Raw genomic sequence first — 25,621 nt, forward strand, 5'->3', positions numbered from 1 at the left:
GCCTTCAAATTATGTGAATAAGTTTGGTTGCATTTAAGTGACATGTTTTCAACTTGGAGCTACAAAACATAGCCTCTTCTATCCAAGTTTCACAACAACCAAGCTCAACATCTACTTCATCTCAAAACTTCCAAATTATTTCCTCATCTATTCGAAAAATAATTTATCTTCTTCCTTTAAAAACAAAATGATAAGTACAAAGAAACTAATCAAGATGGCAAAGAAGTGGCAAAGAATAGCGATTGCAGGCAGGAAGAGGGTTTCCTGGTCGAGACCAATGACCGATGAAGGTCACTTTGTTGTGTACACAACTGATGGAAGACGGTTCATGATTCCCTTGACGTACCTAAAGACTGATATTTTCAGAGAACTATTAAGATTGGCAGAGGAAGAATTCGGAATAGCTTCTTCCGGTCCAATTACCTTGCCTTGTGACTCAAGTTTGATGGAGTACATCATCTCTATGATCCAAAAGCATGTGTCTAAGGAATTGGAAAAGGCATTGATAGCATCGTTGGCCAACTGTAGATACTCCTCAGTTCAACAACAAGAGCAAACTAGTCGACAGTTTCTCGTCTCAAGTTTCTAAATCATTTTTCCCTGTACAGATTAGATGTAAATTTACTTAGAGAATTAATGATATTTCAGGACTCAGGTCAAGGTTTAAACTATTTCTTCATTTTTTAGTCTGTTTGGTGCTTTTAATAGGCTGCGAATGAACCTGATCAACATCACAGAATATGAATTAGGAAGATTTAATATCACAGAAGAATTTTGTTAAAGATCGCGTGAGAAAATACTACTGTCAAATATCACAGAAACAAAAATATACTCCGTATACTGCAAAGTTTGATGCAGTCAATCAGATTGTTCACAGTTCATATTTATATCTGGAATTAATCTTGTCGCGAATGTAATGCCGAGTAATGCTTATGCTTTTTACCTGAACATGATTTATTTTGATTTAACTGAGAGGTTGTGGAAATTAGGATTTAGGACAATAAAGCATTCAAAAGGCCGAGCTTTCTGTCGCAACTTGCAAGGATGAGACTGTTTTATCAGGCGAAGCTATCTTAACATGCCATTAAGTTTTATGCAGGACCTGTTGTACCATTGTTCTTCAGCTGCACGATTTCATGAAAAACTATCAGTAACAATGTGGGAACTGTCATACCATTGTTCTTGCGACCATGAATCTCTTAATCCAGTTTGCTTACCCATCCTTATCTGGTTACGCGAAGTTCTCCATTTCCTATACCATGAACCGATCTTACTGGCAGGAAATCTCATTTACTATAGGTCATGTTATCCCCTTGACTTATCAAGATTGTAAGTTAATTCCAATGAATGAGGTCTCTGCTCATATATGCAGAAATGCGCAGAAAACTACGACTGAGATTAGTTAACATATTGGAATTTTTCGACAGCAAAAGATGAATTGTATAGGCTAAATGATCTGCTATAAGCAAAATTTTGTTACATCTACAATTTCCTGATATTTACATGTAAACAGAAGAAGATGGTTATTTCTTCCATGTCTCACTACAAACTAATTTAACAGACTAAAAATTGTTGTTCGATGAGCTCTTTCTGTAAGCACGTCGATGATGAAGAACGACATTCACCAAAGGACAAAATGAACGCCTTCTGAAAATCCACCGTCACATGTCTTTGTAGCATAGAAATAGCATACTCGATTAAAACTGAATCAGATGGTAATATAATAGCCCCTTCGTTTGTTAGCCCAAACTCCTCTTCCGCCATTCTAAACAACTCTTGAAGAATGTCACTCTTAAGATAGGTTAAGGGGATCATGAACCTTTTACCATCATTCGCGTAAATGAAGAAGTGACCTTTTTCAGCAACATTTGTTCTTGGCCAGGAAATCCTCTTTCTGCTGGCAGCTGCTAGCTTCTGCCACTTCCTTGCCATCTTTATGAGCTTCTTCGTACTAATCATATTTCGAGTCTATTGAAAAACGGGTTTTAGATTGAAAAATGTAGTATTGTATGAAGTTGATGATGAATTTGTGGTTTGAATGATGAAACTATGAGTTGTAGCTAAGGTTTTATAGCAGTTGAGCAAAAGACATGAGACTTAAATGTTTCTTGTAAGATTATAGCTCTTTGGTGCAAAACCATGTGAATGTAGGTCCACAATAAGCTAGACCAAGCTGGTATACCTGAATTGATCATTTGAAAGGGAGTCATCATCAAACTACTACACCATGTAGGGCGAAAGATGTCGCTATATGCCTATATGCCTACATTATCGCCTTATCGGTCCTAATTTTCAAGTTCCTTTCAGCACCATTCAATCTGAAAGGTCAGTTGAGTTCGGTCAATATAGGGACGAGAAAATTGAAGGCCAACTATGGCTTCAACCAAATGAATGCAGGTCTCGAGTCACTTACAGGTTAAGTCTCAGGTCACGGTAGTTAGGTCGAATTAGTATTGACAGGCTAATATTGACGGGGTTTAATGACCGTTGTCCCGCGTGTGCTGTACTGCTGTTGCATTGTCTCAGTTATTAGTAAGAAACATTGCCAGCTAACAGAAAATGTCCAGTGAACTACTCGAAACAAACAATGCACATGCCTCTGCCTCTGCCTCCAAATTATAAGAACAAGTTAATTTCATTTAAGGGACATGTTTTTCGACTTGGTGCTATAAAACATTGCATTGGCCTCTTTTATCCAAGTTTCATAACAACCAAGCTTTAACAGCTAGTTCATCTAAAAGTTTCCCAATTATTTCTCATCTTAAAAATCGCTTTTCTTAATTACGAAACCAAGATGATCAGTACAAAGAAGCTCATCAAAAATGGCAAAGAAGTATCAAAGACTAGCAATTGCGAGCAGGAAGAGGGTTTCCTGGCCAAGATCAGTGACCAATGAAGGTCATTTTGTTGTTTACACAACTGATGGAAGACGGTTCATGCTTCCCTTGACGTATCTAAAGACTGATATTTTCAGAGAATTATTGAGAATGGCAGAGGAAGAATTCGGAATAGCTGCTTCAGGGGCAATTACCTTGCCTTGTGATTCAAGTTTCATGGAGTGCATCATTTCTATGATCCGAAAACAAATGGCCAAGGACTTGGAAAGGGAATTGATTGCATCTTTGGCCAGCTGCCGATACTCATTAGTCGAACATCGAGAGCATACTAATCAACATTTGCTCATATCTAGTTTCTAAACCACTTCTTCTCGTCATTATTTTAAACAGATTCGATTGAATTTATTTAGAGATTTACTGACAGTGCATTATTCAGGTGTAAATCAACATTTTTCCACAATTTGATCATAAGTTGAACATCAAAAGCATACTAATCTCTAGTTTCTAAGACAGGTTTTTCTAAAGGGCACGCGTTAAAGAAACCGTATACAGAATATTTGCAATTTATGGTTTTTTGTGAAAACGGAATATTTACAAGATGGGGCTACCAAACATAACACATCTCATGTAAATTGGTATTTGGCAAATGGCAAGTTGAAATTGAAATATAATTAATTAATTAAATAATTATGAGAATAGTAAGAAACAATTATGCCGGCTGACTCACAATATCATCATGCAAGTCCCGAACAACAGAATAAAATAAGACATCATTATGTTTCTTGTTGCAACAATGCTAGTACTACTTTTGTCTTTGCAAAACGATTCGATTTGAAGGAAATACGAAATTAAAGTTTAAACCCGTGAAATTCTACGTTATTGCGAAGACGTCACACAATCTTATTATTAAAGTGTTCCTATGGGATATTGTATAATATGCTAAGGTATCACTCATTTTCTCTTAGAATAATAATGCTCCTAACTCATCATAGATCCATGGTTTGTTTTTTAATGAAAATAGTCGACTCTAGGTTAAGTTCGGTTAATAAATTATACATAAAATTTCATAAAATTTCATTTAAATTTGAGTACTGACTTAAAAAAATTATTATATGCTTCAAAAACTCGTAGAAAGAAATACATAAAAACTCTATTAAACTGATTATAACGGTACGATACTATTGTACCTTTAAAGGTATAATCTTTTTACCGGTTAAATGAGAATATGTTAGGAGTCAAGACACATATATTCTTTATTAGCAGTGGTGGATCTAGGGGAATGGGGCGAGCAGAGACGCTCGCCCCCGCTGACGGTTAAAAATTTCAAAAAATTTCGTTAAAGTTTTTAAACATTTTCGAGTTTTCCTTCAACCAATGTCTCTGTTTATCTCCGCTGAAATTTTTCACCCAACTGGAATCAATTCGTGACTTCGCAATTTTTTATTAGAGTATACTCCGTACAAAGAATTGTAAGTCTATTAGGTAGGATGAGAGGCCTTATTCCACTAAGCAAATAGCCAAATCGTGACAACTTGTGAAATGTGTTTAGAGTGAGTGGCAGACTATTGGACTTATTTTTGGCCCCTTTAACTTTTGGACTTTGATTTTAATAGCCGAAAAGTATAGTGCTTAGCCGGCCCTATTACAGAGTTAACTAGTATGGGTGCCCGGCTTCGTCCGGGCTACCTAACATCTCTATAATCTAATAAATTATAAATTTTAATAAAATTACATATATTTTAAATTTAATATATAATTTTATGATGATAATAATTAATACCATAAATGTGCATGTTTATACTAATTAGTTATTTTATTTTAAGGAAATTGACTATCTCCTAGTCTTCTACGGAGTATTAATATTTAGGAAAATTATCAATATCTTCTTTATTTTAGTCTCCTTGAAATTGACCATCTTAATTAATTATTTTATTTTAAGGAAATTGACCATGTTTTAGTCTTTTATGTTTAGGAAAATTATCAAGCTTCTATATAATTTAATTTTAACCCAAACTCTATAATATTTGCATTGAGATCCCTTAATCGGGTCCATCACACGGTGCTAGTGATTTAAAACTATATAGTATAATTAATTTGTATAACTTTCTTTAATTATATTGAAGTCCCTTGATTTCTGGATTTAATATATAGTATTGATTTATGATTTTGTTTGTTTATACAAATAACCGAGAAATTGATCTACAAATTCATACTCCCTCCTAGTATGATTATTAGTTCCTTTTTCTTTTTTTTTTACGCTAATTGGGTGTTGGTTTTTCTTTTATTTTTTGGTAAGTTTTGTGTGGTCCAAATTTAAATCTATGTGAAATATGGTATTTTGTGTGGTCCAAATTCATTTCCTTAATTTTGGTACCCAAAAGAAAGAGAACAATCAGACTAGGAGAGAGTATTTGTTATAATTAACGAAATAATCTTTAAGTCTTTCTTTGATTAGCTTTTTTGGCATTAAATGAGGTACAAGGCGGCCAAGGCCAATATGATAAATTGGAGAAAGGAATTCGAACTCATCATGACCTATTTCATAATATATCTGTCTCACTATGACTTATTTCATAATATCCTTGTCTTTAACTTTTAACTACTAGACTAAGACCTTTTCGGTAATTAGCATGTTAACGTGTGCTCTTAGAAAAACCATTACTATATGATTATGTTAATTTATGTAAGTTTCGATTAAGATATTTTTAGTCTAATTGGTTGGGGACTTTGTCATCTCATATTATATATTTGAGACTCATCATTTCAAAATTGGGCAAATTTTGCTTACTCAAGAGGTCAATTATAGATCGGGGGCTTAAAGCTCTGTTCTTTTCGGCTTAATTTCAGCTTTTATTTAGCTCACTTCAGCTCAGCTCAATTTATCTCGACAAATTTCAATCCAATTCAGCTCAGAGCCTTATCAAGTTATCATTACTAAATTTAGATCATGTTGAGTTAATGTATTTTGGGATGAATTGAGATCTTTAGCTAGCCGTATCAAATTGATTTAATTTCACGTGACCTATCATAAGTCATAACACCTAAAAAAAGAAAAATGTAAAGAATTAGAAGGATTAGAGAGTGAGTAGTATACAACTTTTTTTCCTTTTAAAGAGTGTTCTATAACTTGGAACAATGAAGCATTGCATTTTGTTCTTTAGTATAACAAAGTGGATGGCACTTACAAAGCTCGTCCCCTTCACACTTATTCAACAAGCAGGTGCATCTTGTATTCTTGTGTGAGCTTGTTATTTACTTCCTCCTTATCAGTTAATAATTTATATTTTTATTCACTTATAAAATAAAATAAATATAAATTATTCACTGAACAGAAGAACTACATATACATAACAAGTTCTAAATTAAATTACTGTTATACAAACTCGTGCTCGATTGAAGAGTCGGAAAAACTCAATTTCTTGTATAAAATTGTATTGTAATAACTTATTACGGACTATAGAATCATTTTAGGGTATAAAATATAAAATTATGTGCAGAAATTAGCGTTTTATTTTTCTACATCTTTTATCGACACTTTATATTTGTCACACATTTAATTGATGCACATTTTTATTATGTTGTTACTCTATTGTATCTCGTTGAAATAAAAAATTGTCAAGTTTGAAACTCGTTAACAAGAGATATGATCACTCAGAATTTATTCTATAAAAAAAACTTTAACATACAAAAACTCCTAGTTATGGGGTCCAATACGATAACCTTTTTTTTATCAAATTGTAGTTCTCGGAAATATAATCGATTTGAAAAAAAATTGTCACTTTTAGAACTCGTATACAAGAGTTATTACCGCCTTTTAAAGCTTTTCGAATTAAAAAGTTGGGTATTTCGAATAAAAATGACAAACTCTTAAGAATATCGCGTACATTTTTCATATTTTCTATCATTGAACATCTTCTAAAAAAAAGAAAATGAAAGGTCAAATTGATGAAGAAAAAAACAATCTCAACTCTCAACTCGACATAGTTGACATACTTGTATTACAATTTACAATACGCATGACTCTTGAGCGTTGCCCTTGGAAGACATGCATTAAAATTAGTGTCGTGGTTTAGTAAGAGTACGAGGATCAATTACTCATGATTACGTCAGTATGGTCACGTCATTCTTCTTAATATAGTTCAACATATTTTCAACATTTATTGCTTACTCCCTGCATTCAACTCCACCCTGCAATTTTTTTTTTTTGTTCATTCAACTCACTTTACATATTTTCTTATTTGGCTAAAAAATAATCATTTTATTCTTTTTGAAAATTTATATTTACAAAAAAATGTCATCTATGCGACCATCCCCACACTAATCCACCATAAAACCTCACATTTATATTTTTTTTAATATTTTTAACCTCTTCATTCTTGATCCCTGTATTATACTTTTAATAGGTTTTTTTAATCCGTTCCTTAATACCCATGCAAAAAGCAAACTTGTAAAGTGAAGTTGAATGAAGGAAAGTATAAACGATAAAGTACTCCTATGTGAAAAGTCATTTTGTTTTTTTCTAAAGAGAAGTCAATTTGTGATATAACCGCAAGTCTTTCTTGTGACAGATAAAAATAAAATGTTATTTTTTAGACTTTTTACTTTTGTTTTATCTTTTTATGTAGATAATATTTGACCCGTTGCAAGTTTGTCACTGATATACTCGTCACAAATGAGAATTTGTGATATAATATATATATATATACGTTAATTATTTTAGTTGGAAATATATTTTCTAAAAAAGACATTTTGGCGGAAACTACGTACAAATATTTTTCATAATTTTCTACTTTTTCATGGTCAACTTCTCGTCACAAATGAGACTTTGACGAGTAAGGATCCTCATATTAAATCTGGGCCATTACTTATCAATGACTCATATTAAATCTGGGGCTGATCAGATGGTTGTAGACTTATTTCGAAATTAAAAGGTAAATGAACGAGGTAGAAGTATGTAATATAATAATATATATGAGAGAAAAATGGACACAAAAATAATGGAGAGGATCCATTTGGAACTTTGACCCTAAAAAATCAAAATAAGGTCTTGTGAAAAGGAAAGAGTATTAAATAAGCAGCAATTCTCCCTTGTGACGGTCACAAATAAGAGACGGCCAAATGTGACCACTTTTTGATAAAATGTAACCACTCATAAACTGTTCATAAAATGTTACCTATGAAAAAATGGTCACATTTTCTCATAAAATGGTCACATTTGGCCCGTCTCTTATTTGAGACGAACAGTACCCGTCGCAAATAAGAATTTGCATTAAACAAGAACAAAATCTCATTTATGACGGTACGTATCCGTCACTTTGGAGTGACGGATACCATTTTCCCTCACAAATGACCCAAATAGAGGAGAGAGGGAAGCACATGGGGGTGCCCCCACCTTGTCCTCCCTATTCGTTTTGTGAGTGGCATTATCCGTCATTTGCTCCGACCCGTCTTCAACAAGACTAATTGTTAAATAAGATGTTTAACCATATAAACATAAATTTGCAAAAAAAAAAAAAAAAGAGCAAGCGCTAGCTCAAGTGGAGTTTTTTTTACCTTAATCTTGAAGTTGAGAATTCAATACTCACCTACGATATTGTGCCCTCATTTGAACCAAAAAAATTATTTTGATAAAAAAATGATTAATTGACATTGAAATCATTTATGCAATTGCAATTTTTTTCAATTATTATCGTTAAATAAGTTTTATAATGTACCGTAGTTTTATTATTACTATATAAAAATAGAATCCATTTTTGAAATAATGCTCAAAAATAAAATATTTGTCATTTTGGGTCGGTTATGAAAATATTTGTCAAAATGATGTCCATGTAGGCTCATTGTAAACACGCCATTGGTAGTGGCGTGTTTTGTGAAGAAAACACGCCATTAGCAGTGACGTGTCTTTACAACGATTTTTTTTCTCTAACTGACAGAACTTAAAAAAAAAAATTATACATAGACACGCCATAGGGAGTGGCGTGTTTGTTTTAGTCCATTTTAATGAAATGTCTTTCCCTACTCATTGTAAACACGCCATTGGTAGTAGCGTGTTTAGGTCCAGAAATCCCGAGCCTACGTGGACACCATTTTGACAAATATTTTCAAAATCGACCCAAAATGACAAATATTTTATTTTTGAACATTATTTTAAAAATGAATTCATAAAAATAAGATGTTTATGTACTCCTTGCAATAATTACGCGTCACCAAATTGTCCAAATAGCACCAAGTCACAGACTCACAGTGCCACCTTTTTACATACTTGTACAATATTTAGACCCTACATACGAGCATGTAAATAAGAGGGTATAATGCGAAACCTAAGACCACCCAATAACGCCATCTTGTTTTTCAGCATATAAATATAAATACTAAGCTCAAAAGTTAACGCTAAAAAAGTGATCAAAAATGTGGAATACGAGTTTAATACACTTAATGCAACAAGAAGATGAAGAAAAACAAATTACATCTAATAATTCAAACAAAGAATCATCGGTAGAAGAATGTTCATCCAATTCCGTAAGCCACCATGGACCGACGTTGTCGCGGTTTAGTAAGAGTATTACGAGGATTAATCCTTTGGAAGTAGATACTCATGGCAGCAATGGCGATTATGATACCAAAATCACGGTCGACGACGACGTAGAAGAGAAAAATGTTGAAGAATTATTATTTAATCCAGAAGCATGGCTTCCTATTACAGAATCAAGAAATGGGAATTTGTATTATTGCATTTTTCATTTGATTTCTTCTGGAATTGGAATTCAGTCTCTTGCTCTTCCTTTCGCATTCGTTTCTCTTGGATGGTAATTAACTTTTCATATTCATATTCAAGAATTATAAGTTTTTAGTTTCATGTCATTTTCATTTTCGGTTTTTCTATCGTGTGCCTGTGAGACCCGTAATGGTGAGACATGTTCATGCATTAAAAACCTATAATGATGTTCACATGATCAAATATGGTAAAAATTGTGTTCACACTTGAATGATAAAATATCGTAAATCTTTCCTTGTATAGTTGTATAAACTTTTAATGTGTTACTTGTGTGTCTTAAGGGTAGAGCTGATCAAAAGCGGGCTTGGGCCGAACATGGGCCGGGCCTAGCTGCCAAAAAAGTATCCGACGGGCTGTATTTAGTAGCTCGAGCCCGCTAAGCGGGCCATTTTCCACTGTCCGTACCCGCCCACTTCAAGAGAGCGGGCCGGCCCGTGGGCCTGACTAAAATAAAATACAAAAATTAGTGTTTTTATTAAAACACGAGTTTGTTATAGCGACATCCCCTAAATCTTTACAATTATCTTTAAAAGCTTGCCCTTAAAAAAGTATACTAATTTTCAAAATATAAGTTTACTAATTTTGGAAAAAACACAAGTTTGGCAATGTTCTACTACGAACATCAAAAGTTCATTTTTGCCTCGGTATTTGTGCGGCACTGTTAGCGGTTACATACACTCCCGTGTAAATACTTGAAAGTTACTATCTTTATACGACAATCCCGTTAGCATGTCCAATCTCGGAGAATCTTTATACGACAAGTGTAAATACCGACAATCTCCCACTTATACGTAAGGCATAAGTATTCATTTGCGCTACTAATTGATTTAGAGTGTACAAATTGCAAATGAAATGAGCAGAGAACGTCTGAGATTGAGGGTTTGCGGACTTTTATGAAGTTACTAATAATAGCGGGCCTAGCGGGCCGCCCATGGGCAATATTGTTTAGTCCAAGCCCGTCCATTTATTCTAGCGGGCCGAATTTTCTTGTCCATTACCCGTTTAATTTTTGATTTTTCTAGTCCAAGCCCGCTATTTTAGCGGGCCGAACGGGTCGGCTCGGACTTGATCAGCTCTACTCAAGGGCACACATCAGACAGATCGAATTAATTTTATTAGTTTCACGTCTTTTTCAATGTGAAAACTTAAAAGTGGTTGAATAGTGAATTTATGAATCTTACGGTTTGATTTACAAGAATTACAACTGCGGAATTTTAGGTATGATATGATTATAGTATGATGTATTGTAGTACTGTTTTATTTATTTGTTTACTTTTTTATTATTATAAAGAATAAAAAAAGTAAATAAATGATTATGACAGAGCGAGAGTATCTTTTAATATTAATATGATCTTATTCATATAATTTCATATTGTACTGTTGACGATAATGGTAATATGATGTGTTATTCCCTTTTCCTTTTAACAAAAAGCTAACTCAATTTGCATGTAAACCAAAAAAAATTTGATTTATTCAATTGCGTGTGATTGGATTTCAGGATATGGGGGACAATGTGGTTATCAATAGCGTTTATATGGCAACTCTACACTATATGGCTTCTTGTCCGACTCCACGAATCGAACTCGGGTTATCGGTACAGTCGATATATCCAATTAGCTATGTCAGCCTTTGGTTAGTCCACTTACCTACTTGCAAATAATTTGATACTCTATAGTCTATAACTTCTTTCAATACCAATCAAATTTGTTAATAGTGAAGTTTCGTAATCTAGACCGTGCAAAATTGACCCGCTGTCAATGATTTGAATGCTATACATACCGTGATTGAGTTCTGAAGTAAATTAAAACCGAACAAAATTACCTAACACGGAAATTGTCAAATTGATCCCTAGTCGTAACTATTGATCGAAATGACTAATTTGAATTAACTCGTATGAGTTATCTACCTATTGATAAAAGCTACGATATACACGACCCAAAATGACTCGATTTATATTCCAGAGACTCAAAACCCATAACAAACAATTTACCAAAACGACACAGTAATAACACACATGTAAGAACGCGAAATGACTTGACCTGGTTTGGTGTGCATAACCCATATACAACTCAAAATCAGATGACCCATTTGCGAGTTTTATTCCGTAACTATGAAATGTCGTAATTTTGTCATGAAAGGTCCAAAGCTTGGGAAGATGCTAGCTCTATTTCCAGTAATGTACCTGTCAGGTGGAAGTTGTGTAATGCTGTTGATTACCGGTGGAACAACCATGCAGAAATTACATCAAATTCTCTATGAAAACGGTCTCATTGCGCACACAGGATCACTAACAACCGTAGAATGGTACTTGGTATTCATATGCTTAGCCATAGCAATAGCACAACTCCCTAACTTGAACTCAGTTGCTTGGGTTTCCCTGATTAGCGCAATCACTGCACTGGTTTACTGCTCACTCATCTGGGTCCTTTTCGTCACTGAGGGTGGTAGGCCTTCTAGCACGGAATTCAGACCTGTGTTCAAAGGTCCGGAAACTGAGTTGAGTCGGGTCATGACTGTTATTTCCGCAGTTGGTGTCATCTCATTTTCTTTCAGAGGTCACAATCTTGTGCTTGAGATACAGGTGCGCCTCGACAAACTCACCTCCTAAGACAAATTGCTTGCGGTTTTCACACAAAAACGCGCATAATTTATTTTTACGAAAATCATTCAGTTGCATCTTATTGATCAAAGTTGTTTTCTTTTAAATTCAGGGGACTCTGCCTACAAGCCCAAAAGATCCAACACACAGAAGAATGTGGAAAGGAGTACTAGTTTCGTATGCAATGATAGCACTATGCTTGTTTCCCGTAGCAATCGGTGGATTCTGGGCATACGGTACATTGGTAAGCCATTCACTCCCAACATTCTTATACGAGACCGTCTTACAAGTGATCTTGGATCACCTTCATTATTTCGTGAAATTATTTGTTAGTAATAATTTAATATGAGGCCGTCTTACAAGTGATTAAATTGGTTGCAGATGCCTAAGGCAGGGCTACTAAATGCATACGGGAAGTTCCATGGAAACCACGGCTCAAAGTTATCAATGGCAGTCATATACTTCTTTCTCATAATCAACAGTTTATGCTCCTTCCAAATTTACGCAATGCCTGTTTTCGACAACTTTGAGCTACGGGTTGTGAGCATCAGGAAGAAGCCTTGCACTGGGTGGATGAGAACTGGACTAAGAATCCTTTTCGGAGGACTGGCATTTCTCATTTCGGTTGCATTTCCATTTTTACCCCTCTTATCGCAACTAATCGGAGGGATAGCATTGCCTGTCACCTTCGCTTATCCTTGTTTCATGTGGATCTCCATCAAAAAACCCGACCCATACGGGTCAATGTGGTGGGTCAACTTAGTTCTAGGCTGCTTAGGTATTTTACTAAGTGTTGTCTTAGTCATTGCAGCAATATACAACATTGCCACTGAGGGCATTCCTGTACATTTCTTTCATCCGAAGCCATAGATTATAACCTACTAGATTTGACAGTGACATTATAGATGAAAACAATTTTATAGCTTTGTCAAAATTCTTAATATCATTTACATATTATGTTTACATTATTAAGGATATTATAGCTTGACCTTCAGTCAACTATAATCCTACGTAACAAACTTCCTATTCTCATGTATTCACTCAGTCAATTAGATAGTCTCCTACTCCTACTTTATAGCATTAGTTAGCTTAGGGTTCTCCTAATATTGTTAGCTTAAGATTTGTATAAATATAACCTCCTGTAAACTATTCTGATTATCGAATACAATATACATACTATTTCATTCTCTATATGGTATCAAAAGTCTGACGATCCTCACGATCAAAGATAAAACTCCGTCTTCATCTCTGTACCCGCACCCGACCTCTCCTATTCGATCACCATGGCTAACAACCAAATGCAAATCGTCAACACTGCCGACCCGACTCACCCCCTCACCCTTGTCAACTTCTCAAATTGCATTCAACTTAAGGACACCATAACATTCCGTCAATGGAGATTTCAGGTCCGTGCTATCATGAACGGTCTTGAACTCTTCTCTTATCTTGACGGAACCACCGCTGCCCCACCCACCACCATCACCGTAGACCCCACCCCACCCGACACTAAGACCACGACTGCACCCAACCCCGCCTATTCCACTTGGTATAGACAAGACCAACTCATTTTAGGAGCCCTTACCGGTACCCTTGCACCCCCGATAGCTGCGCTAATTGTCAATGACACGACTTCCCATGCCGCATGGACCACCTTGTGTCGTACCTTTGCCAATTCCTCTAGAGGACACCGTCTCCAAATTAAGGACCGCCTTGAAAACATTACCCACACCGATAACATGACCATCACCGAATATATGACCGCCATAAAGGCTTGCACCGATGACTTGGCTCAGCTCGAACATCCGATGGATGTTGATGATATCACTGCTCGTATCCTTCATGGTCTTAATTACGACAAATATGGTTCTGTAATTGAGGCTGTGCGCGCACGTGATACGTCAATATCCTTTGAGTCGCTCCATGAAAAATTGATCCAGCAAGAACTACGCCTCAAACATGCACCCGCACCCACTGTCAACCCATCCACCAATTTTTCACCCTCTGCCAATGCAGCCCATACCCGCCAATATCACACCCACGCCAATTCTCAAACCCGTCCTCCCTTTACTCCACGCACCAACCAACAAAACCGCAACTACACCCCAAAATCGAACTCCCAATCCGGATACTCCAAACCTTATAAAGGACGCTGCCACTTTTGCGATGAAGTTGGTCACGTCGCATCCGACTGTCGTGACTTTCAAGCTAAATATCCCGATGTTGTTTTCCCAACCCGACAGCGCCGTGGCCCTACCCCTCAAGCCCACTCTGCCTCCCACCCATCGACCCAGCCCTCCAATGCTTGGACCATCGACAGTGGTGCTTCGCACCATATTTCCGATGACCTCAATACTCTCTCCCTTCATCAGCCCTATGAAGGTGATGATCTTGTAATTGGCGATGGTTCCGCTCTCTCCGTCACTCACACTGGTTCTTTTCGTTTTTCCTCCCTTAATTCCTCTCTTTATTTTAATAATGTCTTAATTGTTCCGTCTATATCCCGTAAATTATTATCCGTCACACAATTTTGCAATGATAACAACGCCCTTGCTATTTTCTCATCGAGCTCTTTTTGTTTTAAGGCAAAAACGACGGGAGCAGTTCTTCTTCAAGGATCCCTTATTGATGGGTCATACATATGGACGCCATCTCCGCCTCACGCACACACTGCTGTCGCTCCTGGTCAAGACTCCTGGCATCATCGTCTTGGCCATCCCTCCAACAAAGTTATTCAAGTTTTAAATTCCAAGTTTAATTTTCGCATTTTGCTTTCCGATCCCTGTATTGCGTGTCAGATCAATAAAAGTCACAAATTATCTTTTGGTGATTCTACTCTTACATCCACAGCTCCCCTTGACTTAATATTTTCTGACTTATGGACGTCACCCATTACCTCCACCGAATCATACAAGTATTATGTCGTCTTCGTTGATCACTTTACCCACTATATTTGGTTTTATCCACTTAAACGAAAGTCTGAAACCGAAACTGTCTTTCAAAAATTCCGTGCCATCGTTGAGAAATTCTTTGAAAAACCGATAAAACGATTTTATTCCGATAATGGCGGTGAATTTGTTAAATTAACTTCTCACTTAAATATCAACGGAATTACACACTTAACATCTCCGCCACACACGCCTGAGCACAATGGATTTGCCGAACGTCGCCATCGACACATTGTTGAAACTGGCTTATCCCTTCTCACTCATGCTCAGCTTCCATCCTCACTTTGGCCGTATGCGTTTTCTACGGCTGTGTATTTAATTAATCGTCTCCCTACTCCCACTCTCCAAAATGAGTCTCCTTACTTTAAATTATTCTGTCAAAACCCGAACTATTCTAAACTACACAATTTTGGTTGTCTTTGCTTCCCTTGGCTCCGTCCATATACGACTCATAAGCTTCAAGCCCGCTCCATTCAGTGTGTATTTATAGGTTACTCTCTGACCCAAAGTGCCTATTTATGTCTCGATCCTATTACGTCCCGTATATACACTTCGCGTCATGTTCGTTTCTTTGATGAGAACTATCCTTACAATTCCCTCATGCACCACTCGTCTCCTGTCACCTCTATCAACCCTACTGCCTGGTGCCAATTTTCCATCCCCATTGTTTCCCTCCCCTCATCCGTCCCCTCCCCTGCTCCACCCGACTCCACCCACGCCTCCTCTGAAACCACTACTCCCTCCTCCCCACACGACCCACAGCCTACAACGAACCCCACCCCTGCTTCCCCTGCTTCCCCTGCCACTCCCGCGTCAACCCCGACTGCTGCCTCTCCTTCCTCTGCCTCGTCCCACTCTGCACCACCCCCACCACCACCTCCCCCACCGCCACCTCCCCCCTCCTCCTCTCGCCCAACAACTCGCTTGTCTAACAACATAATTAAACCGAACCCGAAATACACCAAACCCTCTATCCCCTCCAAACGCACTACGGCCCTTCTCTCAACCTTACCTTCACAGCATATCACCCCCTCCACCGTCAAACAGGCGCTAGTTGACCCGTCATGGCGTGCTGCAATGCAAGCCGAATATGACGCATTAACCCGTAATCACACTTGGACTCTTGTTTCTCCTGACTCGGCTCCCAATGTCATCGGTTGCAAATGGGTTTTCCGTATCAAATATAACCCGGATGGTAGTTTAAAACAACATAAAGCCCGTCTCGTAGCCAAAGGATTTCACCAAAGACCCGGACTTGATTACACTGATACATTCAGCCCCGTTATTAAACCCACCACCATTAGACTTATCCTATCTCTAGCTGTTACCCATGGTTGGTCATTGCGACAGGTCGATATCAATAACGCATTCTTGCAAGGTACTTTGAATGAAGACGTATATATGGTCCAACCTCCCGGATTCATAGACTCCAAATTTCCGTCACATATCTGCAAATTAACGAAAGCTATTTACGGGCTCAAGCAAGCTCCTCGGGCTTGGTACAATGAGCTCAAACGATACTTTATCTCCTCTGGTTTTCGGCACTCTGTTTCTGACCCGTCACTGTTTATCCTCGCCACTGCTAATATCCGCCTATATGCATTAGTGTACGTTGACGATATAATTGTCACAGGTACTAATGCTCTTGCCGTCGACAAGTTTATTGCTGCCATTTCCACACGATTTTCGCTCAAGGATCTGGGTTATTTATCTTATTTCCTTGGGATGGAGGTCACTCCGACATCGAAAGGTTTGCATTTGAATCAATCTAAGTATGTTACTGACATTCTTACTCGATATAACATGATGGATAGTAACCCTTCTACAACACCTATGCTCCCTCATCCGCCTCTGACACGACAAGATGATCTTCCGATTGAAAATATTTCCGACTATCGTGCTATCATTGGAAGCTTACAGTACTTGTCACTCACCCGACCTGATATTGCGTTTCCCGTCAATAAGCTCGCTCAATTTCTTACTCACCCCACTGTGCACCATTGGACGTCTCTCAAACGGCTACTTCGGTATTTAAAGGGCACTGTTCATCACGGCATTCACCTGTTTAAAAATACTCCCTTTAAATTTCATGCATTTTGTGACGCGGATTGGGGTGGTGATCGGTCTGATTATGTTTCTACTACCGGCTATGTGGTGTTTATTGGTCAAAATCCAATCTCGTGGTCATCTAGAAAGCAGCGAGCTATTTCACAGTCTTCTACCGAAGCCGAGTTTAGAGCGATTGCGGCCACTACATCTGAAGTTTTATGGTTGAAATCTCTTATGTCTGAACTCAGTATTACACTACCGTCTGCCCCTACCATTTTTTGTGACAATCTCAGTGCCACAAGCTATTCTGCCAATCCCGTCTTCCATTCACGAATGAAGCACCTGGCAATTGCCTTTCATTTTGTTCGGGAACAAGTCCAGTTGGGTGCCATACGGGTGCAACATATCAATGGTGACGATCAAATTGCCGATACTCTTACCAAACCTTTGTCCAAGACTCGGTTTCTTCTTCTAGCTTCCAAGATTGGACTTACTCTACGACCGTCCATCTTGAGGGACGGTATTAAGGATATTATAGCTTGACCTTCAGTCAACTATAATCCTACGTAACAAACTTCCTATTCTCATGTATTCACTCAGTCAATTAGATAGTCTCCTACTCCTACTTTATAGCATTAGTTAGCTTAGGGTTCTCCTAATATTGTTAGCTTAAGATTTGTATAAATATAACCTCCTGTAAACTATTCTGATTATCGAATACAATATACATACTATTTCATTCTCTATATACATTGTGCATAACAGCATAAGAACATTAGGAATCTGATATTTGACATCCTAAAAGATGTTAAACACTCCGAAATGACAACATTAGTAAGATGATTTGATTAAACTAGAAGAATATTAATCAACTAAAGAGCTAAGCATTTTAAAACATTTTCTCGACCTAAGTTAAATCTGTATGAAAAGGCCGACATATACAAGCTTTAATAAGGTACATGTACTTTGGGTGATTAGTAGCACAAATTCTCATTATAGACGGGAGATATCCGTCTATAGTTATAGGCCGGCCAAATATCCACCCATTTAAAGCATATAAGAAAAGCAACAAGTTGCATGGTGGGGCCAAAAAATGTTACCACTTTAAGTATATTTAACCCGTCTTTCACTGAATATATCTGTCTATAGTGAGACTAATTGGATTAGTAGTTCAATGAATAATTTGATTCATTGAATGAGCTATGGAAAAGGTCGACAAATGTTTTTAAAGATAATGTTTCATAGGTTCTCCTATATAAAGGATAAATTTATTTGGAAAATCAAAACAACAATATCTCACAAACATTTTTATCAATTATCATATATACCATCTTGTTTAGTCGGATTCGAATCGAATAGAAAACTCTTACTCGTAAGTTTTAACACTGCTACATTTACATGGGCCTCGAATATGAAATATCTGATTAAGTTAAAATTTACCCCTTATCAATTGATTTAAGTGTTCACGACTAAAAGTTGTTCGTTCATTTGTAGGCCGTTAATTTGCAAGTTGAACTAAAATCAAAGGAATAATGAGGAACAATTATGAACAGCACTCTTGGAAAACTACTAAATTAGGTTGCTGGCTGACTCACAATATCACAATGAATCACCTGAATAAGATACGAGAATCTCTTACGTTCCCACTTACTAAAAACACGCTCTTATTACCAAAGCGTGGGGAGAAACGGATTAGTTTAATGTTAATATAATGTACAATTGGTTCATAGAATCATACTTAGCATAGTCAAGTTCCTTTGCTCAAAAGTTCAAAAAAAGTTGTCTACAAAATAATTATTATGACCCTAACAAATGTTGAGACAAAAAAAAAGTAATTATACATGGAGTAATTTACTCCACTAAATAACCAATATTGTTAACTAAGGCCATGTTCTTTCCGACTTTTTAGAAATTTGAAATCGAATCGAAAAATTTGAATTGAATGGAGCCGAATCAACTAGACTGATTTGAATCGAATCGAATCAATTGAGCTAAGTTTGAATCGAATCGAACTAAATCGATTAGAGTGAATCGAACTAAAATAATATTAATATTAATATTGATATTGATATTGATATTGATATTGATATTAATAACTATAATAATAATAATAATAATAATAATAATAATAATAATAATAATAATAATAATAATAACTACTACTACTATTATTATTAAATAATAATAATAATAATAATAATAATAATAATAATAATAATAATAATAATAATAATAATAATAATAATAATAATAATAATAATAATAATAGTAATAGTAATAGTAATATATTAATTTGAGTGATTAACTAGGTAGCGACCATGAACCACCGTTCGCCATCAATCTAATTAGGTGAAATAATGAAGCACCAATTTTCTAGATTGATGTTCAAAGTCTAGCCGTTTATAATCCTAATTTGACAGATTATGTAGCCACCACGAAGCAGCAACAATCCTAATTTAATTAATTAGATAAATAAAAATCGACATACCCTAATTTCATCTTTAACAAAATAAATAAAATTTGGTTGATTAATTAAAACTCAACAAATAATATTAATAATTTATAACAAGTAAATTAATTTATTATTTGAAAAAGTAGAATCCGTCTTGAAAGTTTTAAGTCATTTGAGCAATTAAATTAAGTTTTAGGGAAAAATATTGATTTAAAAGTTCACTTGGTTTAATTTTAGGTGAAAAGGGTACAAAATAGAACGTTATGAAAAAGTGTATGTGAAAGAGTAAAGTTCGTATATGAAAAAACAATTAGGTATTAATAATAGTTATATTAAAATTAACAATGTTATTAATAATATTATTCTTAATTAATATTCATAGTAATAATAATAATAGTAATAGTATTAGTTATATTAATATGAATATTATTGATTTTAATAACCATAATATTCATAATAATAACAATAATGAGGATGATTAGTTAATAATAAATTAATGATAATAATAATAATAATAATAATAATAATTATTATTATTATTATTATTATTATTATTATTATTATTATATAGTATTAATAATATTAATAAAATCTATTAAGTTTAAGATTCGCAAAATTGAAATTGGCTGAATTTAGTGGAGCTGAACTATAGTGAGTCGAATGAATCGAATGGAGTTCATTTGATTTGCATCTTGAATCGAATAGAGTGAACTTAATGAATCGAAATGAGCCGAATCAATAGATGAATCAATTGAAATCGAAATGAACAGGGCCTAAATATAATATAGTTCGAATTGAACTTATCGATTAGTCTCACTTTTATTAATTACACATTTTTATAATGTAAACCATCACAAAAAAAAATGATAATAAAACATGAAATGAAACGCAAAATAAGAAAGAACATTATCTCTACATATACGTACTCTCTCTGTCCGGTCCACTTAATAGACTATACTACCAGTTGTACTATAATTGATGGTGTACAATCTGAACTTTATAATAAACATTTCGAGTTTTATTTTAAAGAATTCGAGATATACCATAAAGTTTCTGAACCTACCTATTTAAACATAAAAAAAAAAACTTTAAGAAAACTCAGAAAAAATTACACATAAGTTTAGATAGACGTGGGTTGGTTGTACGTTACTATTATACCACTTCAGGTATAATGGTATTTGTGGTCCCGATTAATTGTTTACCTTTAATTTTGACACAAAGACCAAGAAAAAAAATAATGGATCAATTATTGGATGATAATTGGATCAAATTGAGTGTGGAGGATTAAGTAACCCATGAAGGGCATTCCTAAAATAGAAAGATAAATAATTGACTAAGACACTCAACATGGAATAGATAAATAAATGACTGAAATGGAGCGAGTAATTAAGGTCATCTTCTTTTGGACTTAATTTTAGCTCATTTTAGTTCAGCTTAATTGTATTTAGTTCAGTTCAGTTCAGTTCAACTTCATTCAGTTCATCTCTTCTCTTCACAAATTAACTCTTAGTTCAGTTCAATTCAGCTCTAATAAGTTTAATTCAGTTAAGCTCCATTAAATTTAGACAGTTTCAGTCCAAAAAAATAGAGCCTAAGTTTAACATTCTTTTATTTTTATTTTTTGGACTATCTATAAGTCTAAGGCGAGGACCATGGTTCTTTGTAGGGGTGGTCAACAGTGCGGGTCGGCCTTGCTAACCCGGACCCGACCCGCCTGTGACCCGCTGATGAAACCGGCCCGCCTAACCCGGACCCGCCCGACCCGCCCTATATCCGGGCCGGTTACGGGTCCCAAATGTCAAACCCGGACCGCCCTAACCCATACCCGCCCATAAACCCGCCCTTGACCCGCCTCACGGGTCACTTCTGACCCGCCCCGCCCCAACCCGGCCCGTCCCGCCCCCTTACCTGGGCCGGTTCCGGGTCTCCCAAAACCTGATCCGGCCTGCCCCGACCCGGCCCGAACACGGCCGACCCGTACTGTTGACCGTTTGCGTTCCATCATTTCGCCTACCCCATATGTCTCCTTATACAACCATTTCATAATTCACGTACCACGGGATTAAAAAAGTAAAGGAAAAATGTTGGCATGTTGCTTTCAGAATATTCAAATAATGCAATTGATTCTCAAATATTACAAAATCTATTACTAAAATCAACACCATAATCAATCAATTAATGATGATTGTATGAATGTATGATGATGATCTATGCATCTTACGTCACTTTATTACATCACAGTCATAAAAATACTAACAAAAAGTAATGGGTCAAATAATAACCTTTAACAATGATTATGTCTAATTGAATTCGTTGCATTTGTGCTAAACCAATGAATTTAGAGATCAATGAAACATACGTGTGAAATATTGGCCCTATAGTAAAGTAGTAGTCCTTGTGGCGGAATTAGAATTTGGACTTAAGGGGTCGGAGAAATTGAGGGGTAGGGATATGAGACGGGTAATGATATAAGGAACACTTGAAAAAAAATATTGTTATTTAGTACCAAAAAAAAAATACAGTAATTTTAACTTAAATTTCCGAAAATCTCATCCATCAGGGTGGGCGAGCACGAAACGCCCCTACTAACCGCCTACACTAATGATGTTTTTGTAACTTAGGAAATGACTCTTAAGAATGTCTAGCAAATTGACATCAAAATGTATAAGAATCATTCTTAAAATGTTCTACAAAAATTATTATGAGTCATTATTTCAAACTAATAATACATTTAAGAGAATTTGTTAGGTGTATCGATTGTATGTACAATATTATAGTACACCTCAATAGTCATTTTGTAGAAGTCTTTTTTTTCTATTCTACTTATACTCCATTTAAAACTCAATTTCAATATTCTTATTGGTAGAGCATGCAATAACATGTTGCTTTTTTAAGTAATACCTCATCTCTCAATCATTTGTTTACATTTGTGGATGTTATTATTGATTGACAAGTAGATTAGTAGATAATAGGTTATGTGCATGATTAAATTACCATTGAAAAACGTGTATAATATAGAAAGGTAAACAAATGAATGACTTTCTAAATACGAAATAGATAAACAAATAATTGGGACTAAAACAATGAATTATTGCATGCTTTAAAAACAAGTATTATGAATTGACATCTAACCGCGTAAAAACTATTCTTACTCCATCGTCGTATATATAGGACTATACTAGGAGCATGCAAAATTGCGTCCTTAAAATATAAAAATATAAGTAGGGTAATTAAAGTATAAATTAGTGATTAAAAATGTGGAAAACAAGTTTAAAGCAGTTAATGCAAGAAGATGAGGAAAATAAAACAACATTTCCAACATCGTTGGAATGTTTACCTATTTCCATAAGCCACCATGGACCGATGTGGTCGTCGCGGTTTAGTAAGAGTACGAGAGTCAATCCGGTGGAAGTAGATACTCATGGCAGCAGTGGTAGTAGCGGTAATGATACAAAAATCACGGTCGAAGACGACGTAGAAGAGAAAATTGTGGAAGAAGAATTTAATCCAGAAGCATGGCTTCCTATTACAGAATCAAGAAATGGGAATTTGTTTTATTGCATTTTTCATTTGATTTCTTCTGGAATTGGAATTCAGTCTCTTGCTCTTCCTTTTGCCTTCGTTTCTCTTGGCTGGTAATTCACTTTTTTCGTGTTTTAACTTTTAACCTTTCGTCATTAGAACTACTGTAATTATCGTCAATTTTAGTTTCGAGTCATTTTCAATGGTTTTCAAGGTTTTAATTATTTTCCAGATTTTACAAAACTGAGAGTAAATGTAAGAATTCGTAAAAAATTTAGAAGTTCGCGATAGGAAGTCTCATTATCGTTAGGGTTGGTATCAAGTCTTTTTCAATGAGTATAGCAACTAGACTATAAGCTAAACTTGCGTATAAACCGAAAAATAATGATGATTCAATTACAAATTCATGTGACTTGGAATTTCAGGGTATGGGGGATAATGTGGTTATCAATAGCCTTCATATGGCAACTCTACACTCTATGGCTTCTTGTCCGACTCCATGAATCGAACTCTGGTCATCGGTACAGCAGATATCTTCAGTTAGCTATGTCAGCATTTGGTTAGTCCACTTACCTACTTGAACAAATAACTAGACTCGACTTGTAAGCAAAAGCTCTGAAATTCAAGCCTAAAGTTCATAAAAATGCTAAAAATAACCCGACTCATACTGACACAAACCGTTCCTGACCCGTTTGACAGTTTTATATGTTTAGTTAATTCTGAAATGTTGAAATTCTGTCATGAAAGGTCCAAAGCTAGGGAAACTGCTAGCTCTATTTCCAGTAATGTACCTGTCTGGAGGAACTTGCGTGATGCTGTTGATTACCGGCGGCAATACAATGCAGAATTTACATCAAATTCTCGGTGAAAATGGTCTGATTGGGCATACAAGATCGCTAACAACTGTGGAATGGTACTTGGTGTTCATCTGCTTGGCCATAGCAATAACACAGCTCCCTAACTTGAATTCAATTGCTTGGGTTTCCCTGGTCAGCTCGATCACTGCAGTGGCTTACTGCTCACTCATCTGGGTCCTTTCCGTCACAGAGGGAGCTGGCCCTTCTAGTCCGGAATACAAACCTGGGTTCAAAGGTCCGGAAACTGGGTTGAGTCAGGTCATGACTGTGATTTCTGCTGTTGGTGTCATCTCATTGTCCTTCAGAGGTCACAATCTTGTGCTTGAGATTCAGGTGCGGCCTCGTCATATATGTTTCGCTCATATCTATAGGCAAATCTGCCTCATTGTATGAGACGCCTTCTTAAATTGGTTACTTCCCGTATTCATACAATGAGACAGTCGGCGTACATTTGCATCAATTTAAAATGAAACCTCCTATAACGGACCACTTTCCGTATTCATGCAAAACGAGTATTTTATTGAATTGCATCTTAAAGATTAAAGTTTTCTTCTTTACACAGGGGACTCTGCCTACAAATCCAAAAGATCCGACCCACAGAAGAATGTGGAGAGGAGTGATAGTTTCGTATGGACTGATAGCTCTATGCTTATTTCCCCTGGCAATTGGTGGATTCTGGGCATATGGGACTTTGGTAAGTCATTCACTTCAAACATTCTATTTTAAGCAAGTTACAAAAAAGTCGCAAACACAAATTCTTATACGAGACAGTCAAATGATCATAAGAGGCTTATGGAAAGTGGATAGGGATTTCAGTTAATAATACGAAACCGTCTAACAAGAGACTAATTTGGTTGCAGATACCAAAGACAGGGCTACTAAATGCATTTGGAAAGTTCCATGGAAACCACAGCTCAAAGTTACCAATGGCAGTCATATACTTCCTTCTCATTATAAACAGTTTGTGCTCCTTCCAAATTTACGCAATGCCTGTTTTCGACAACTTGGAGCTTCGGGTTGTGACCATCAGGAAGAAGCCCTGCACCTGGTTGATAAGGACTGGACTAAGGCTCTTTTTCGGAGGACTGGCATTTCTCATTTCGGTTGCATTTCCATTTTTGCCCCTCTTATCACCTCTAATTGGAGGGATAGCATTGCCTGTTACCTTTGCCTATCCTTGTTTCATGTGGATCTCCATAAAAAAACCCGACCGGTTTGGGTCCGTGTACTGGCTCAACTTAGTTCTAGGCTGCTTAGGTATTTTGCTAAGTGTTTTGTTAGTCACTGCAGCAATATTTAACCTTGTAACCGAGGGCATTTCCGCTAACTTCTTTCATCCGAAACCATAGGTTAAAATCTAGTAGTAACTCCTTTACAAGCCTCCTAGATTTAACAAGGCATTACAAAATACATTTAGGAATTTTTATATACCTAAGTCGAAAATCGTCATATATTATGTAAGAGGATGAGAATCATCTTCCATTCAACAGTGATGTTGAATTAAATGTATAGTGCTAATTGTTGGTCGATACGTAAACAAATGATTGGAATGGAGGGAGCACTATGTTTTACGGGGCGATATTAG

The 25,621-nt window shown here is 36.1% G+C and overlaps 5 protein-coding genes across 5 annotated transcripts; 4 read left to right on the top strand and 1 right to left on the bottom strand.

Annotated features, from left to right (window-relative positions):
• The first annotated feature begins 214 nt into the window (after positions 1–214).
• On the top strand, positions 215–589 carry LOC141649860 (auxin-responsive protein SAUR66-like). Its single transcript, XM_074458533.1, has one exon. It carries the CDS (start codon positions 215–217, stop codon positions 587–589), a length of 375 nt encoding a protein of 124 aa, XP_074314634.1.
• Positions 590–1,554: 965 nt separating this feature from the next.
• LOC141649861 (auxin-responsive protein SAUR67-like) lies at positions 1,555–1,932 on the bottom strand. Its single transcript, XM_074458534.1, has one exon. The coding sequence runs from the start codon at positions 1,930–1,932 to the stop codon at positions 1,555–1,557; it is 378 nt and encodes a 125-aa protein (XP_074314635.1).
• Positions 1,933–2,822: 890 nt separating this feature from the next.
• LOC141649862 (auxin-responsive protein SAUR64-like) lies at positions 2,823–3,197 on the top strand. The gene has a single exon (XM_074458535.1). The coding sequence runs from the start codon at positions 2,823–2,825 to the stop codon at positions 3,195–3,197; it is 375 nt and encodes a 124-aa protein (XP_074314636.1).
• A 5,983-nt stretch (positions 3,198–9,180) lies between these two features.
• LOC141648244 (lysine histidine transporter-like 7) lies at positions 9,181–13,270 on the top strand. The gene is made up of 5 exons (XM_074456763.1): positions 9,181–9,643; positions 11,111–11,244; positions 11,751–12,193; positions 12,324–12,455; positions 12,593–13,270. The coding sequence occupies exons 1-5, from the start codon at positions 9,246–9,248 to the stop codon at positions 13,079–13,081; spliced, it is 1,596 nt and encodes a 531-aa protein (XP_074312864.1). The 5' UTR covers positions 9,181–9,245; the 3' UTR covers positions 13,082–13,270.
• Positions 13,271–22,865: 9,595 nt separating this feature from the next.
• On the top strand, positions 22,866–25,577 carry LOC141648245 (lysine histidine transporter-like 7). The gene is made up of 5 exons (XM_074456764.1): positions 22,866–23,292; positions 23,605–23,738; positions 23,927–24,369; positions 24,599–24,730; positions 24,897–25,577. Exons 1-5 carry the CDS (start codon positions 22,913–22,915, stop codon positions 25,383–25,385), a joined length of 1,578 nt encoding a protein of 525 aa, XP_074312865.1. The 5' UTR covers positions 22,866–22,912; the 3' UTR covers positions 25,386–25,577.
• The last annotated feature ends 44 nt before the right edge of the window (positions 25,578–25,621 follow it).

The sequence above is a fragment of the Silene latifolia genome, chromosome 3, assembly GCF_048544455.1.
Source record: "Silene latifolia isolate original U9 population chromosome 3, ASM4854445v1, whole genome shotgun sequence".
Taxonomy (NCBI): domain Eukaryota; kingdom Viridiplantae; phylum Streptophyta; class Magnoliopsida; order Caryophyllales; family Caryophyllaceae; genus Silene; species Silene latifolia.